The sequence below is a fragment of the Pantherophis guttatus genome, chromosome 15 (genome assembly GCF_059756535.1).
Source record: "Pantherophis guttatus breed Tessera chromosome 15, ASM5975653v1, whole genome shotgun sequence".
NCBI lineage: Eukaryota > Metazoa > Chordata > Lepidosauria > Squamata > Colubridae > Pantherophis > Pantherophis guttatus.
In genome coordinates, this window is record NC_142077.1 from 10,856,860 (window position 1) to 10,875,451 (window position 18,592).

General features: G+C 45.9%; 1 protein-coding gene across 4 annotated transcripts in view; it reads right to left on the bottom strand.

Moving 5' to 3' along the window:
- Nucleotides 1-18,592, bottom strand: part of CAPZB (capping actin protein of muscle Z-line subunit beta) — a 65,091-nt gene that overhangs the window by 19,891 nt on the left and 26,608 nt on the right. For all 4 annotated transcript variants that reach the window (XM_087879121.1, XM_087879120.1, XM_087879119.1 and 1 more), the window contains exons 2-3: nucleotides 17,127-17,216; nucleotides 1,689-1,810 (exon numbers count right to left, since the gene is read on the bottom strand). In XM_087879121.1, coding sequence (XP_087735247.1) covers nucleotides 1,689-1,810; nucleotides 17,127-17,183 — 179 coding nt within the window. In that variant the 5' untranslated portion in view covers nucleotides 17,184-17,216. The remainder of the gene's footprint in view (nucleotides 1-1,688; nucleotides 1,811-17,126; nucleotides 17,217-18,592) is intronic.

Below are 18,592 nucleotides of genomic sequence, written 5' to 3' on the forward strand. Positions count from 1 at the left end.
GGCAGACAGACAGACAGAAAGAAAGAGGAAGGAAGGAAGGAAGAAGAAAGGAAGGAAAGAAAGACAGACAGACAGACAGAAAGAGGAAGGAAGGAAGGAAGGAAGGAAGGAAGGAAGGAAGGAAGGAAGACAGAAAGGCAGACAGAAAGAGGAAGGAAGGAAGGAAGGAAGGAAGGAAGGAAGGAAGGAAGAAGAAAGGAAGGAAAGAAAGAAGGAAAGAAAGGAAAGACAGACAGACAGAAAGAAAGAAAGAAAGACAGAAAGATAGAAAGAGGAAGGAAGGAAGGAAGGAAGGAAGGAAGGAAGGAAGGAAGGAAGGAAGGAAGGAAGGAAGGCAGGCAGGCAGGCAGGCAGGCAGGCAGGCAGAAAGAAAGAAAGAAAGAAAGAAAGAAAGAAAGAAAGAAAGAAAGAAAGAAAGAAAGAAAGAAAGAAAGAAAGAAAGACAAGACAGTCAGTCTCTCACTCTCTTCCTCCCTCCCTCTCTCTTTCTCTCTCTCACACACACACACACGTCCTAACTCACTCCTCACAGAAAGGATGAGAGGTAACTTTATCCACCAGAAACCCACTGTGTTACCCCTCTCCAAAAAAAAAGTGCTTTTAGAGCAAGCAAGTGCTGAAGACACATTTCAGGGAGGCGTTCTGAGAAAAGGCAGATGGGAGCACACACATGCACTCCACACACACAAACACACACACACGCACGAACGAAAGATGCGAGGACCTGGAGGTGGTCCTTGGCCTCTCCTCGGTTTCTGTCGCAGTCGAGTCTTGTCAAGCAGCCTCTTGGAAGACACACACACACACACACACACGCACAAAAGAAGAGTTCCAAGAAGGCGGTTAAAAGCGAGGGAGCGCACGGAGGATTTTTATATCCATGGGGCTGGCTTTCGTCCTCCGGAGGCTGCCGCTGCTTGACATTCCCCAGATGTGTTTCCCACAATAGGAGGTGAGGAGGGGAGCAGGGCCGGTCTGGCAAAGGCTGCAGATCAGAGTTTACCAACTTATTGGGTATGAGCTCGCTGGCCTTTTGGGTAAAGAGAATACGGCACAGGGGGTCCCAAATTTAACAAGCATTTGTTTCTGACTGTTGGAAATCACAACATCACTAACCTAGGCTCCCCAAGAGCATGAAGCAGACTCCTTCTCCCGACAAAAACTCCCTTTTTATTAAGTGACTGTGAATTCCTCTCATTCACATCCAGCAAAAGTCTTTCAAGGGAGAATTGACAGTCACAGACCTTATCTGGCTTGGAGAGCTGCCAGGCCGATATCTTCAAAACTTGGCAAGGAGTCACGAACCAATTAAGTGAATGAATTGTCTCCTGCAAACTCCCCTCCCCTTTTGCTCTTCTTTCGTTCCCTCTGGGAGGGGCCATTCGTCGTCCACCTGTGGCTTTACTCCTGAGTCGCCCCTTGTTCTTTAGCTGTTCCCTTCGTCTGGCAACTCTGCAATAGCCCAGAGTCTGGAATCTGGGCTATTCCCAGGCCGTTTCAGCAGGAGGATAGGATTATCTTGAAACTCCCCCCCCCCCAAAAAAATGGTGTTATTAGCCACCAAACCTCAAAAATACACTTTTCCCAAAAAGTTTCCACAATTTGGGCCGCTACTGTATTTGCCCCCAAGCCAGAGGAGGATGTTAGTCGGATCCTGTGGAGAGAAAGGAAGCTTGATCATTCCTCACCTGTAAGAATCGCCATCCCGGTTGTAATCGCACAGAAGGTAGTCCTTGCCTACCACTTTGTCTCGAGCGATCTTCAGAGGCTGGTCCACAGAGGACAGGAGGTCTTCACAAAGGCTGGGAACCTGAGGAAGAGGAGGAGGAGGAGGAGGAGGGAAGGAGACAGGAACCAGCAGTCAGGGCAAACACAGCCAGGGCTCTGGGCTTCCTTACGCATCACTTGTGAGCTGGGTTTTAGCTCCACCACCTTCGGCCCGTCCAGCTAAAGCAGGGCTATCGAACTCAAGGCTTAGATCTGGCCCGCCTTGGAAACAGCGAAGGACCGGCCCACGGTGCCTCTGCCACTGAAAACGGAACTTGGGAGGGCTGTGCGTGGGAGGCCCCCGGGCCCCATTTCCGCTGGCAGAGGGCTGCAGGAGTCCGTTGTGACTGAAAATAGGGGCCAAAGGGACGCACACGGCTCCCCCGAGCTCCATTTTCGCTGGCAGAGAGTTGCAAGAAGCTGTTACAGCTGAAAACGGAGTTTGGGAGGCCATTTTCACTGGCAGAGCGCTTGGGCCACCACAGGCGCCCCCTCACCCGACATGAGTGAGGTCGAGCTGGCAACGCCCACCCTCCAACACAACCGTGATGCGGCCCTCAATGAAATCGAGTTTGACACCCCTGAGCTAAAGCAATGCAGAAGATCTGCAGAGCCCAGGGGCGGGATGCTACCGGTTCGGGCGAATTGGTATTTCCGACGATGATCTGGAAGAGAACCGGTTCGCTCCGATGATCAGGTGGGCTTGCCCTCCCGCTCCTGCGCTTTACTGACCTATATCTTCTCAGCTGAGTCGCGCGGCAGAGCAGATTGCTGCGCTTCAGATGTGTTATTCCCCAATCACACTTGGCCAATAAAATATTCTATTCTATTCTATTCTATTCTATTCTATTCTATTCTATTCTATTCTATTCTATTCTATTCTATTCTATTCCTATCCTATTCTATTTATTCTATCCTATCGTATTCTATTCCGTATTTTCTATTCTATTCTATTCTATTCTATTCTGTTCTGTTCTGTTCTGTTCTGTTCTGTTCTGTTCTGTCCTGTCCTGTCCTGTCCTGTCCTATCCTATTCCGTATTTTCTATTCTATTCCGTATTTTCTTTTCTATTGTATTCTATTCTATTCTATTCTATTCTATTCTATTCTATTCTATTCTATTCTATTCTATTTATTCTATCCTATCCTATTCTATTCCGTATTTTCTATTCTATTCCGTATTTTCTATTCTATTCCGTATTTTCTATTCTATTCTATTCTATTCTATTCTATTCTATTCTATTCTATTCTATTTATTCTATCCTATCCTATTCTATTCCGTATTTTCTATTCTATTCCGTATTTTCTATTCTATTCCGTATTTTCTATTCTATTCTATTCTATTCTATTCTATTCTATTTATTCTATCCTATCCTATTCTATTCCGTATTTTCTATTCTATTCTATTCTATTCTATTCTATTCTATTCTATTCTATTCTATTCTATTCTATTCTATTCTATTCTATTCTATCCTGTCCTGTCCTGTCCTATCCTATTCCGTATTTTCTTTTCTATTCTATTCTATTCTATTCTATTCTATTCATTCTATCCTATCCTATTCTATTCCGTATTTTCTATTCTATTCCGTATTTTCTATTCTATTCTATTCTATTCTATTCTATTCTATTCTATTCTATTCTATTCTGTATTTTGTCTTCTTTTCTCTTCTCTTCTCTCCTCTCCTCTCCTATCCCGTATTTTCTATTCTATTCTATTCTATTCTATTCTATTCTATTCTATTCCTATCCTATTCTATTTATTCTATCCTATCCTATTCTATTCCGTATTTTCTATTCTATTCCGTATTTTCTATTCTATTCCGTATTTTCTATTCTATTCTATTCTATTCTATTCTATTCTATTCTATTCTATTTATTCTATCCTATCGTATTCTATTCCGTATTTTCTATTCTATTCTATTCTATTCTATTCTATTCTATTCTATTCTATTCTATTCATTCTATCCTATCCTATTCTATTCCGTATTTTCTATTCTATTCCGTATTTTCTATTCTATTCTATTCTATTCTATTCTATTCTATTCTATTCTATTCTATTCTATTCTGTATTTTGTCTTCTCTTCTTTTCTCTTCTCTTCTCTCCTCTCCTCTCCTATCCCGTATTTTCTATTCTATTCTATTCTATTCTATTCTATTCTATTCTATTCTATTCTATTCTATTCTATCCCATTCCGTATTCTATTCCGTATTTTCTATTCTATTCCGTATTTTCTATTCTATTCTATTCTATTCTATTCTATTCTGTATTTTGTCTTCTCTTCTTTTCTCTTCTCTTCTCTCCTCTCCTGTCCTCTCCTATCCCGTATTTTCTTTTCTATTCTATTCTATTCTATTCTATTCTATTCTATTCTATTCTATTCTATTCTATTCTATTCTATTCATGCATGTGCGCACATGAAGCGCGCAATCACCGGCAGGATCCCACCATTGGCAGAGTCCCCCCCCCCGTTTTCTCCATTCAGGCCTTCCTCAGAAATCCCCCTCCCCTCCCATTGTGATGTTTGAAAGACAAGCTGTTCGTCTTTATGGTGTCAGCCTCCCACACACTTGTGGGAGAAAAAGAGTCTGGTTTGGTTAAAAAAAAAAAAAAAAACCACCATCCTTTTGATGAGGTTAGGGCTACCCTTCTGGACTGCTCCTTATCTAAACCGGGTTTCGGGTTTGGCTTTGATCTCCGGCTTTTGAGGGGATGACAAAAGGCAGATAAAAATGTGTTTTCTTTTAATGGGGGCAGAGGAGAGATTAGCAAATGGCACCATTTTTTCCATACACACGTTCATAAAACTTTCCCACCAAGGGGAGAATAAACCATTCAGACTTTTCACTGTCATCCCCCTTCCTTCAATTAAGATGATCAACTAAAGATGATCAAAGGCTTGGAGACGAAACCATAAGAAGAATGGCGGCAGGTTTTGGGTCTGGCTAGTAGCCTAACAAAAATAAGAATTAGGGGTGACATGAGGGCCGCATTCCAATATTTGAGGGGCTGCCACAAAGAAGAGGGGGGTGTCAAATTAATCTCCAGAGCACCAGAGGGCAGGACGAGAAACAATGGAAGGAAACTAATCAAGGAGAGAAGCAACCTGGAATTAAGGAGAAACTTCCTAACAGGGAGGACAATTAGCCAGTGGAACAGAAGTTGCCTTCGGAAGTTGTGGATGCTCCAACACTGGAGGTTTTAAAGAAAAGACTAGACAGCCTGAAACAGGATAAAGTCTCCTGCTTGAGCAGGGAGTTGGTCTAGAAGACCTCCAAGGTCCCTTCCAGCTCTATTCTGTTCTATTCTATTCTATTCTATTCCCTATTCTACTCTATTCTCCATTCCATTCCATATTTCTATTCTATTCTATTCTATTCTATTCTATTCTATTCTCCTATTCTATTCTATTCTCCATTCCATTCCATATTTCTATTCTATTCTATTCTATTCTATTCTCCTATTCTATTCTATTCTCCATTCCATTCCATATTTCTATTCTATTCTATTCTATGCTCTATTCTATTCTATTTCCTATTCTATTCTATTCCCTATTCTACTCTATTCTCCATTCCATTCCATATTTCTATTCTATTCTATTCTATTCTATTCTATTCTATTCTATTCTATTCTATTCTACTCTATTCTATTCCCCTATTCTATTCTATTCTGCATTCCATTCCATATTTCTATTCTATTCTATTCTATGCTCTATTCTATTCTATTTCCTATTCTATTCTATTCCCTATTCTATTCTATTCTCCATTCCATTCCATATTTCTATTCTATTCTATTCTATTCTATTCTATTCTATTCTATTCTATTCTATCCTATTCTATTCTATTCTATTCCCTATTCTCTTCTCTTCCCTATTCTATTCTATTTCCTATTCTATTCCCCTATTCTATTCTATTCTATTCTCCATTCCATTCCATATTTCTATTCTATTCTATTCTATTCTATTCTATTCTATTCTATTCTATTCTATGCTCTATTCTATTCTATTTCCTATTCTCCATTCCATTCCATATTTCTATTCTATTCTATTCTATTCTGTTCTGTTCTGTTCTATGCTCTATTCTATTCTATTTCCTATTCTCCATTCCATTCCATATTTCTATTCTATTCTCTTCCCTATTCTCTTCTCTTCTCTTCTCTTCCCTATTCTATTCTATTTCCTATTCTATTTTATTCATTCAGATATCTGATAAACCAGCTTCATTCAGGATTAAATTTCCCTTCTGTCTGTCATCTCGTGTAAAATGCTACCTTAAAAACAACCCCCCCGCCCCCCCCAAAAAACAACCCTCACTCAGTCCAAAAAATGTCAGGCATCCTCAATCAGCACGAGCGCATAAGCCACAAGCAACAGAGGTCCCCAAATAAGGAAATGGAACTTTTTTCTGCCAAGCCACAAAGAGACCAACACAAAGAAAGGTCCTCCCACGGCAATCCGTTGGCCCCATTCAGTGGCCTTTCTCAACATCTGGAGGGAAGACTAAGGTTTAAGTCTCGACAGGTTGATGTGCGGTTATTGGAACGCATTGCTGCACCTTCTCTTCTGCACAACCACACACAGAGTTGCGGTCTCTGGAGATTCTCAATCATCCGGGTCTAAAAGTCGCTTTGTCTCAATGGATTCATGGCTGGCAGAGACATGGTAACAAGGTCAGCCAATGAATAGGGCTTCGTAACAAAGTCAGCCAATGGGAGCTGAGACGGTAAGGAGCCTGGGCGTGGCTTAGCTGTGCTCAGCTCTGAATGCTGTGCTGAGAATTGAAACTGAAACTGTTCTCTCCAATGCCTGTGTTTTGCTTGTAACTACTACCATGCTGGAAGAATCAGCTTTTGGTATTGTATATTTACTTATGTGTTATGTATATAAAGAGAGAGGGACACGGTGGCTCAATGGCTAAGACACAGAGCTTCTCGATCGAAAGGTCGGCAGTTTGGCGGTTCGAATCCCGAGTGCCGCGTAACAGGGGTGAGCTCCCGTGACTTGTCCCAGCTTCTGCCAACCTAGCAGTTCGAAAGCAGGTAAAAAAAAAATGCAAGCAGAAAAAATAGGGACCACCTTTGGTGGGAAGGGAACAGCGTTCCGTGAGCCTTTGGCGCTGAGTCACGCCGGCCACATGACCACGGAGACGTCTTCCGACAGCGCTGGCTCTTCGGCTTTGAAACAGAGAGGAGAACCGCCCCCTAGAGTCGGGAACGACTAGCACATATGTGCTAGTTACCTTTACCAATATAAAGAGAAGTGAATGAATCCTGCTGAATCAGTTACCTGTGTGTGCTTTCTGGATGTGATTGCTGCTGCAAACTCTTGACAAAATGGACTTTCTTGGTTTTTGGGGAACCGGGGAAGCTTCTTGCGTGAGAAGTGAAACATTTTCGGAAAAAAAAAAAAAAAACCCGCCAAGAAAGTCTAGTCGCCTTTTGGGAAAAAAAAGCACCTTTGGGATGGCGCAGGATTGTGTACACAGACAAAGAGTAAACACTCAACTCCTGTCCCGTTAGCGGGAGGGGGGGCGCCCACTCGTGTGGTCTTACACAGCTCAACCGTAGCCATGTCTGCAGATGCGTCGTATAGCATCTGCTTCTTGCCAAACTTGCTGTAAAGCAATTCCTGGAAGGGGACGACGGGGTAAGAACCTTTCAAAAATGGTAAATATTTATCATGGAAACCTAAGAACTGCTAAGAGAATAAGCTGACCGTGAATGGCAGCTTCATTTTTTTCCACTAGCTCATGCTCAAGGGTGGAGTTTAATGAGTTTTCTGGGCAACGGGCCAACCGTCGCGAGCAGTTAAGAGGGGGAAAAAATTACCTGTACCTTTAAAAAAAAAAAGAGGTGATACTGCTGAAATAACATATGCACAGCTGAAAGAGCAAAAGGCAAGTCATTTATAGGTAAGTTTGAGTTACTAACTCTAAAATGTACTCCGTTATTCAGCTAACCCCTCTCTCTCTCACACACACAGGCTCACAGATGCTTGCAAAAGAGGTGGGTTAATTAAACACTAATTTCAGATGCAAAAAACAAAACAAAACTCCCAAATCCAATACCTGGGCCTTCCTTTAAGAATAATAACAACTTTATTGTCATTGTACATGTTTAGTTTTATTAAATTTCTATACCGCCCTTCTCCCAAGGGACTCGGGGCGGTGTACAGCCATATTAAAACACATGAATCTATAAAATTTAAAACCAATTAAAATCAGATATATAAAATTTGGCCATCAAATTAAAAACACACATACACCCATTTAAAATTCATATCATATTATAGGCCAGTCCGGCTTGCTGAAACAGAAGGGTCTAAAGGGCGCGGCGAAAAGCGCGCAGGTCGGGGCTAAGACGAAGCTCTAGGGGCAGCTCATTCCAAAGGGCTGGTGCCCCCACAGAGAAGGCTCTCCCCCTGGGTGTCGCCAGTCGGCATTGTTTGGCCGACGGCACCCTGAGGAGCCCCTCTCTGTGGGAGCGTATTGGCCGGTGGGAGATTGTTGCTGGCGGAAGGCGGTCTCGTATATACCCCGGTCCTAAGCCATGGAGCGCTTTAAAGGTGGTAACCAACACCTTGAATCGCACTCGGAAGACCAACGGAAGCCAGTGCAGCTCACGCAGGAGGGGTGTTACATGGGTATGCCGAGTCGCACCCATAACCACCCACACGGCTGCATTCTGGACCAGCTGGAGCCTCCGAGTGCTCTTCAAGGGGAGCCCCATGTAGAGAGCATTACAATAGTCCAACCGGGAAGTAACAAGGGCATGAGTGACATGTATACACAGTATACCCGGAATAATAAAAAGGTAAAGGTAAAGGTTCCCCTCGCCCATATGTGCTAGTCGTTCCCGACTCTAGGGGGTGGTGCTCATCTCCGTTTCAAAGCCAAAGAGCCAGCGCTGTCCCAAGACGTCTCCGTGGTCCTGTGGCCAGCATGACTCAACGCCAAAGGCGCACGGAAGGCTGTTACCTTCCCACCAAAGGTGGTCCCTATTTTTTCTCCTTGCATTTTTTTAGGTACTTTCAAACTGCTAGGTTGGTAGAAGCTGGGACAAGGAACGGGAGCTCACCCCGTTACGCGGCGCTAGGGATTCGAACCGCCGAACTGCCGACCTTTCAATCGACAAGCTCAGTGTCTTAGCCACTGATCCACCAGTTCCTTATCATCATCATCATCAAGAATAATAAGAATAATATAAAAGACCGGGTAAGTGCTGATGGGAAAAAGTTCTGTCTAAAATTTGGAGAGAAGTCAACAGTTTGAGGACACAATCCTGGCATGTCCGAACAACTAAGAGACGCGGTCAAAAGCCGCCTCAGCATCACCTAAACGAAGCAAGGAACGCTTCATACAGCGTCTCCATCTTATCCCTTATAAAAGTCAAGGAGATGTCTTTAAAAGGTAGTCTTCGTTGAGTCTTCATTGACATACTCTTTCTCCAGGTTCGTTTCGTTCTTGAAGTCCCAAAAGTGCTTTTTTCCCCAAGAGGCAACTGTTTTTCTTTGAAGACATTTCGCTTCTCATCCAAGAAGCTTCTTCAGCTCTGACTGGTGGGGAAGAGAAGGATTTATACTCCTTGCAGACAGCTGGTCATTGGCATCCTTTTTAGAGAGTTGTTGAAGCCACTTGGAGGTCTATCTGCTCATTAAGAAATGCCAATGACCAGCTGTCTGCAAGGAGTATAAATCTTAGACAGATTAACCGAGTTGGAAGGGACCTTGTAGGTCATCTAGTCCAACCCCCAGCCCAAGCAGGAGACCCTACACCATTCCTGACAGATGGCAGTCCAGTCTCTTCTTGAAAGCTTCCAGTGATGAAGCTCCCATAACTTCCCAAGGCAACTTCTGTTCCACTATCAGAAAATTTCTCCTTATTTCTAGGTTGAATCTCTCCTTGATTAGTTTCCATCCATTATTCCTTGTCTGGTGCTTTGGAAATAGATTGACCCCCTTCCTCCTCTCTGTGGCCCTCAAATATTGGAAGCCTGCTATCGTGTCTCCCCTGGTCCTTCTCTTCACTAGACCAGCCATGCCCAGTTCCTGCAACCGTTCAACGCATGTTTTAGCCTCCAGTCCCCTAATCCTCTTGGTTGCTCTTCTCTGCACTTTTTCAAGAGTCTCAACATCTTTTTTATAGTGTGGTGACCAAAACTGGATGCAGGATTCTAGGTGTGGTCTTACTAAGGCTTTATAGGGTGGTATTAGTACCTCCCTTGATCTTGATCGTATCCCTCTGTTAATGCAATTTAGGATTGCATTGGCTTTTTTTTGCTGCTGGCTCATATTTAGCTGATTGTCCACTAAGACTCCAAGATCCCTCTCACAGTTACTGCTATTAAGCCTGGTTTCATCCAGTCTATATGTGTCCTTTTGGTTTTTCTTGCCTAAGTGTAGGACTTTACTTTTCTCTACATTGAATTTCATCTTGTTAGATTGGGCCCAGTGTCCAGGCAGCGCTGAAGAAGCTTCTCAGATGAGAAGCGAAATGTCTTCAAGGAAAAATCAAGGAAGTCCAGTTGCCTCTTGGAAAAAAAGCACCTTTGGGACAACCAAGACCTGGATGACTGGGAATCTCCATAATGGACAGTTGCTTGAGGACAAACTGCTTATTACAGTTACAAGCGCTTGTTAGTCTGAGGTATTCCCATCAATATTAGGCTTACTGAAGTGGTACTAAAAGAACCAGAAAGAGTCCATCTACAAAGACATTCAGTGGTGATTGTACTGCCTGATGGATTGTGTTTTGGCCTGCCAGTGGCCAGCGGATCTGGCAGCAGATTCGGACAGTGAGGAGGTTTTGGGGAGGATCATGGGCCAGTCCTGGAGTCTGGGGAAGGCTCTGATGAGGGCTCTGCGTCGGAGGCAGAGAGGAAGCCAGGGCCGACTGACAGTTATCAGCTGCCTTCAGAGTCAGACATCAGTGAGGCAGAGGAACAGCTGGAGCCTGTTCCCCGTGTGCGCATGCACAGAGTTGCCAGACGAAGGGAACAGCTAAAGAACAAGGGGCGACTCAGGAGTAAAGCCACAGGTGGACAATGAAGTGCCCCTCCCAGATGAAATAAAAGAGGAGCGAAAGGGGAGGGGAGTTTGCAGGAGACAATTAGTTTGCTTAATTGATTCGTGACTCTCCGAGAATCCTTGCCAAGTTTTGAAGATATCGGCCTGGCAGCTCTCCAAGCCAGGTAAGGTCAGTGACTGGAAATTCTCCCTTGAAAGACTTTTGCTGGATGTGAATGAGAGGAATTCACAGTCACTTAATAAAAAGGGGTTTTTTTTTTGTCAGGACAAGGAGTCATGCTTCATGCTCTTGGGAAGCCTAGGTCAGAACAGATCGATGTCGTGAACCCTACAAGCTCAGGAAGGCCCACGCCACCTCAAAACCTGAGACCACCTTCCCGTAAAGGCCCGGGCTTTCTGAGGATGAATGAGACCCCTATTTTGGGAAGGGCCTACAAAAGAAGGGCTATGCCTGAAGGGGCAAGGGAGATCGGGCATAGGCAAAAAGGAAGCCAAATTGGGAGGGGGGGAACCCAAGCTTGCGATGCCTCACAAGAGTCTCTTTGTCCCCCCTCCCCGGCCTAGCTGGAGTTAACGAACCAGGTATGGGGGGTAGAGTTTTAATTAAAAAACCCGAGCCATCTTTCTAGCCAGCAAGACAAGCGGCCACCTGTGTAGAGTTGGAAACCCAATACCTTTCCTAAGCAGCTGGCCGAGCCTTCGCTTCCTGCTCTAAAGGCCAATCGGGTGGGGTTTAATATTCATGGATCAAGACAGGGATGAGTGTGTCAAACCAGGTCTTGGGGAGCGGGGGGGGGGGGATGACAGCCGGCCGTGGGAACTTGTCCACTTTTCAGGGCTTCCCCCCCAAGGGGAGCGGGGGGGGGAGAGAAGGGGGGAGATGCTTCTGGGATCCGGCTTTCCATACAGGTCGATATGGGCAATGTTAGTCCCCGCCGCGCCCCATCACGGAGGCTGGAGAGAAAAACCACAGAACGCCCAAGCCCAGAAAATGGAATCTGGGTCGACAAGAACTTGCAGAAGAGCTAGGGAGCTTGGTGGGCCTTCCGTTGCTCTTCAGACCTTCCAAGTAGGACAAACCAGCTGTTGCATTTGAGAGCTTTGAAGAGGCTGAAAGGCAATTTTCTGAAGGACCCAGGGGTGAAATGCTACCGGTTCAGGCAAATAGGTAGTAAAAAATACTTTTTTTTAAAAAATTGGCCACGCCCACCCAGTCACATGACCCCCTCCCAAGCCACGCCTACAGAACCAGTAGGAAAAAAAATTGCGTTTCACCACTGGAAGGACCCCTTTAAGGGAAAAAAAAAAAGACACACACCCCCTCCAAGATGAGAATTGCAGAATTATGCGCCACGGAATGAAAAAATTCAGACTCTTTATGGCAGTGATGGCTAACCTTTTTGCCATTGCGTGCCAGGAAGGGGGGAGGCGGGGGAGGTTCGCGCACGCGCGTGCCCACACCCATAATTCTATGTGCCCCACCCTGTACATGCGTGCCCAACCTCCCCTCCCCCCTTGCTCCTGGCCCGTTTTTCTTTGTCACCTGGCTCCAGATCCTCTCTATGCATCTGGGAAGGGCGAAAACAGCCTTCCCCACCTACCCCCAGGCCCTCCGGAGGCAGAAAACAGCCTGCTTCCCTACTTCTGGTGGGCCCAAAAGGCCTGAAAATCATGTGGCCGGCATGCTCATGCACGCCAGAGCTGAGCTGGCATGCCCACTGATATGGCTACGCGTGCCACCTGTGGCACACGTGCCATAGGTTCGCCATCACGGCTTTATGGGATCCGCGGAAAATTGATTTTTCAATACTCCGTTGACCTAAGAAGCAAGAGTAGATCTGTCTGATCTTCCGCAACGGCCTCCCACGCGCGCCCGGCCTCCCAACGTCCGTTCCGAATGCTCAGTCCTCGCTTTGGACTGAACAGAACCAACAGAAAACGAAAGGGTTTGTCTGGAAAACGGCACCTCTTAAGCCCGTTTCTCGCACAGAATTATTCTGAGGCTGTGCAACATCGGTTCGGCGTTTAACCCGCCGTTCACCTTTCTGCCATAAATGCAAAGGGGGAGCTGCCCGCATTCTTTCCTGCTCGCTGGTTGCAACCGACTGTAAAAATATGTGCTTCGTTTGGCCAGCTGGGAGAGAGAGAGAGAGAGAGAGAGAGAGAGAGAGAGATTTAGAGGCTGATCCGTCTTGTGCAGATCCAAAAAGATCTGGTGGAACAGTCTCAGGGAAGCGGTCCAGCTCCATTATTTTATTTTATTTTATTTATTTATTTTTAATAAAGTGGCTTCTGTTCCAATGCATAACTCAGCCTGTCTGGATGGATTTATACTAAGAGGACCTAAGGTTAATGGCTTGGTGGTAATTTGAGACTTTTCCTTTTACAGCCACGGTGGAAAACTGGCTTGCGTTGAGGGAGGTGAAGTTAATTTTGGCCAAAGCCCTCGTTTCAGCCGAGGACCCCAAATTCGGAGACCCCGTGGTTGCTCCAGCATTTGAGACACGGCAACTGCCCGGTTCAGAAGGTCATTCAGAAAAGGACGCCAGGCCTTTAAAAAAAAAAAAAAATCTGCCAGCCAGCCGGCCGGCCATCTCTTCCCATTGAGGTGCTGAAGCCGGGAACAGGAGCATCCAGGATTAGGGTTAGGGGTGTAAAACGCTGGATTTTAGAGAGGTGCAACCGGGCCCATCTCCAAGGCCGTTTCTTGGGACAAAGTGGTGGAGCGGTGACTCAAACAAGATGACCTACAAGATCAAGAGAGGTACTAATACCACTCTATAAAGCCCTAGTAAGACCACACCTAGAGTACTGCATCCAGTTTTGGTCCCCACACTATAAAAAAGATGTCGAGACACAAGAAAGATACGTATCGGAATGGAGAAGATGGATTGATTATATTCAAAATAAGTATCAGACAAGAAAATATCAAATAGCTTATGAATGAATGTTAAGTATTAGAAGTATTATGTTATCTATAGTGGAGTTAAGGTTGGGGGGGGGAGATAGTAGTCCGAGGATAAGTAGGTTAATTTAGCTTATGATTGTTAAATGAAACACCTTGTATTTTGCTCTGGGAAGTCTGGGGGGGAGGGGAGGGGAGGGGAGGGGGGAACATGGGGGGAAGAAAATTCTTTTTTTTTCAGTAAAACTTTTCAATTTAAAAAAAAAAAAAAGATGTTGAGACTCTAGAAAAAGTGCAGAGAAGAGCAACCAAGAGGATTAGGGGACTGAAGGCTAAAACATACGATGAACGGTTGCAGGAACTGGGCATGGCTGGTCTAGTGAAGAGAAGGACCAGGGGAGACATGATAGCAGTCTTCCAATATTTGAGGGGCTGCCCCAGAGAGGAGGGGGTCAAGCTATTCTCCAAAGCACCCGAAGGCCAGACAAGGAATAATGGATGGAAACTGACCAAGGAGAGATTCAAACTGGAAATAAGGAGGAATTTCCTGACAGTGAGAACAATCAACCCATGGAACAGAAGGTGCCTTCGGAAGTTGTGGGAGCTTCATCCCTGGAAGCTTTCAAGAAGAGACTGCACTGCCATCTGTCAGAAATGGTGTATGGTCTCCTGCTTGGGCGGTGGGGGTTGGACTAGATGACCTACAAGGTCCCTTCCAACTCTTGTTATTCTGTCTATCTGTAAGATCCACAGCCATCTGCTTGGGTTCCTGAGCTGCAGAGGGAGGAAAATGGGTGGCCCACACACCAACCCAAGATCCTCAACACTTCCGTGCCCAGTTCTCAGCTTCCTTTTCCCCTTATTTACGCATACCACCAGGCAAATTACAACGCTGTCCTTTACACACACACAGAGATATAACAACAATAAATTCCGCGTGCGTGCCTCAGTCACACACAGGGTACGAATCTGCACGGCCAGGACAAAATGTTGCTTCAGGGCAGGCCTGGCGTTTCAGATGCTTTCCACTCGCAGGGAGCGCGGCCTCCGTTCCTCTCCTCGAAAGGTCCCGCAGCGCGCAGCGCGCATTCTAAATTCCTCCGCTGCCCCAAGAGGCCGAGCTGCCCGTTGAGCAATCATTAAGTGTTCCTCTTGGACTGGGTAGACCGGCACGCACGCTCCTATTTTCAGGCAGGGCTTCAGAGAGACCCCTTGACTGACAGGAGCGCTAATGAACTCTAATTGCAAACTTAGCAGCCCGTGAAAGAAGGCGCGGAAGACAGCTGGGCTAATGGGCAAGGAAGGTCATCCACCAGGGGGTTTGGGGAAAGGGCGCTGACCCAGAAAGGACCCCGCCTGCCTGCCTGCCTGCCTGCCTGCCTGGACGCACCCTTGCGTTTCATGTTCAAGTTAGGCCTTCTCCTCGGTCAGCGCAAATCGCATCTGGCAAGGCCATCAACGGATGCTCCGGGGACCACGGAGACCAGCACTAAGCGGCAAACATAAAGCTTGGCCTTTGGGGTCCCGGCTAAAGGAGTTGATTGGGGGAGCATTTCTTTCGCTGGACGACCTTCAGTGGCCTTCCTGAAACTGGGGAGAGCGGAGAGATGCGAGGCCGGCCTGGCGGTGGCGTCGCTCAGACGGGTAAAACTGACATTACAGAAAACCAAAACCAGCCGGAAACTCAGAGCATTGAATTCTACACGGCCGCGCGGGTGATTATGGGAGCGACATGGCGCTCCCATGTAACACCTCTCCTGTGCGAGCTGCACTGGCTCCTGGTGGTCTTCCGGGTGCGCTTTAAAGTGTTGGTTCTCATCTTTAAAGCGCTCCATGGCTTAGGGCCAGGGTACTTACGAGACCGCCTGCTGCTACCGATAACCTCCCACCGACCAATACACTCTCACAGAGAGGGCCTCCTCAGGGTGCCATCGGTCAAGCAATGTCGGCTGGTGGCCCCCAGGGGGAGAGCCTTCTCTGTGGGGGCACCCGCCCTCTGGAACGAGCTACCCCCAGGGATACGACTGATCCCGGACCTCTGGAACTTTCGCCGGGCTCTGAAGACTTTTTTATTTCAGCAAGCCGGCCTAGCCTAAATGGTTTTTAAATGGGATTTTTTAAATTTTATAGACTTGGGGTTTTAAATTGGGAGGCCGATGGATTTAATCTTTTTTAATTATCTTAACTTTTGTATTGTATGTATTTTAATTTTGGCTGTTCACCGCCCTGAGTCCCTTTGGGAGAAGGGCGGTATATAAATTAAATTAATAAATAAATAAATAATAAATAAATAAATAAATAAATAAATACACGCCTTGGCTCTTCTTCCTTAGTTAAGCAGAAAGAAATAAGAAAAGGTGGGATTTGAGACTGCCCTTACAAGTGCATCTTCGGGCTCTCATCTCAAAGGTGGCTCACCTTTGGTGAGGGGGGTCCACACTGGGTTTTGAATTGTCCTGGAGAACAAGAAACCCCAGGAGGATGAAATTGTCATGCCCCCCCCCACATCAGAGCCTGAATCTGCAGAGGAAGATAAGCCAGAAGTGGAGCTGAGGGAGATCGAGGGGGCGGCTTCGTTGGCTTAGGAGGAAAATGGGGGAGGAACAGGCCCAGTCAGGCCGGGGCCTTTCAGGATTGGGATGGCTTGTAGGTAGGGAGGAAGTGGGGGACAGGATGACTGAGAGGCTAAAGCAGTGAATATGAGAGACAGAGATCAGGCGATGAGCGAGGAACCAGCCCCTCCTGATCCGCGAGCACGGAGAGTGGAGAGAAGGCGAGAACAACGCAGACTGACCCGGCTTCTCAGGAGGAGAGCGCCCTGCCCCTCTTCACAAGGCACACCTGGGGACTGAGATTTAAGGAGACGCTGTGGGGAGGGGCATTTGTCGGGGAACAAAACGCTGAAATTCCTGGAGCGTCGAGTCCCGACGTTTGAACTTTCCTGGATTCCTTGCCTTCTTTCTGGATTCCTTGCCTTGCTCTTTTGATTCCTGAACTCCTCGACTTGCCCTGCTGGATTTCTTGCTTTGCAGCCATGGTGCTCACAGCATTGGGCTGGACTATTTGCAGCCAGAGGCTGCTTGAGAGAGGTGTGGGTGTGTGTCATCACTTTGCTCTGGTACTTGCCAGAAACGTGGGAGCGTTTGGGGAAATTTGAAGCAATAAAAGGGGGGGGGGGTGTTGAACTGCCAGCTGCCTGCGTTGCCTCTGTGCCGTACCCTGGGTCATCGCAGAAATATAAACAAACCAACAGAGCCAAGACACCCCCTCCCCAAACAACCTCGCTCTCCAACCCAAGGAGGGCGAGACAATCCACTCTCCAGCAAGACAGGAGTTTTTAAAGAGGCGGGGGATTCTTTTGGATCTATCAGCTCTCCAGCAGCTTCTGCAGAACATGAAAGGGCCTAATGTGCGCGCGATGCCCGCCTACTCACCAAATCAATCAGGTCGCTGAGGTTTTTCTCTATTTGCTGGGGAGGAAGACGCCTCATCAAATCCAAGGCACAGTCCAGCTGCTGTTCACTCTGGGGAAAAAAAGGAGAAAGTGATGTACAACAAATTTAGCAAACATAAATTCAACTTGAGGCCTGGCCAACCAGTGGGATGGGCATGATCTCATAATCAGACAGATCATCATCTTCTTTTAACGACCCCATAATCCCTTGCGGGGTGGAATTTGGGCAACTGAATGGAGGTAGCAGAGTGTTTTACTGGCCGGATGCCCTTCCTGTCGCCAACGTGGAGTTTTGTTCAGCAGATATATTTTCATTGTGCAGGTGGCATTTAGCACCAGCCAGGATCGCAAAAATTTATCCCAATATGAGTTCGAATTGCTGGAAATGTGGCCATCAACAAGGCACCTACTATCGTTGTTGGTGGACCTGTGCCCAAGTGAAAAAATTCTGGAGGATGATACAGAAATGGATCTCGGAAATAACAGGAGACACTATTGATTTAGAACCAAAAATGTTTCTCCTGGGAATTCTGAAAACAGAATATGCAAAAAAGAAGAGGTACTTAATTACACACATAATAACAGCTGCAAGAATCTCCTTCGCCCAGTATTGGAAAGAAAAAAAGTTACCACCTGAAGAACAGGTAATCAGGAAAATATTGGAGTGCGCTGAAATGAACAAACTAACACTAGAAATCAATGATAGAGAGGATACGGATTATTATAGCGTGTGGGAAATGTGGTATGAGTGGTTAGAGAAAAGAAAACAAAAGTGAAACTCGAGAGAGTTTAAAGTTTAATTCAATAATTAATTTGTAATGGTTATACAGAAATGAGCAGTACTACCTGTAGTACCAACTAGATGTAAGAATATGTAAACAACAACTAAATAATATGTATATATGTATTAACACCATGGAACCGGAAATGTTGGAATTGTATTATAATAATTTCACAATAAAAAATTAAAGATATATATATATATATTTTCATCGTGCCCAGAGAAAGAAGTATTTGCCTCTATTCAGGATTGAACTCATAGTCTCCTGATTGTGAGGTGAGAACTCCACCTCTAAACCACTCTAGACATCGGACAGATGCTGGGGTAGAAACGGGGGGCCTTGAATTTGCAATATGTCGTGCCATCCTTTGGGCACACGGATGACAAAGTCCATCAGTCTTGGGATGAGGTCAACGATAATTAAGCTCTCTGCCAAGTGGAGACTCAACCAATACAAATGATGGATCAGGGGATGGCTGTTCCCAGAAGACCCCCCCCCGCAAACAACCTTGCAATTCAGCATCAACTGTCTTAAACCCCACCACCCATCCCTACCCAGCAATCAAACCTTCCTATTGCCCCAACAAAGATGGAGGAGGAAGTGGTGGGCACTGCTTTGGGAATTGGGGTTCTTATCTGTACTTTCGTTCTCCCTCCACCACCCG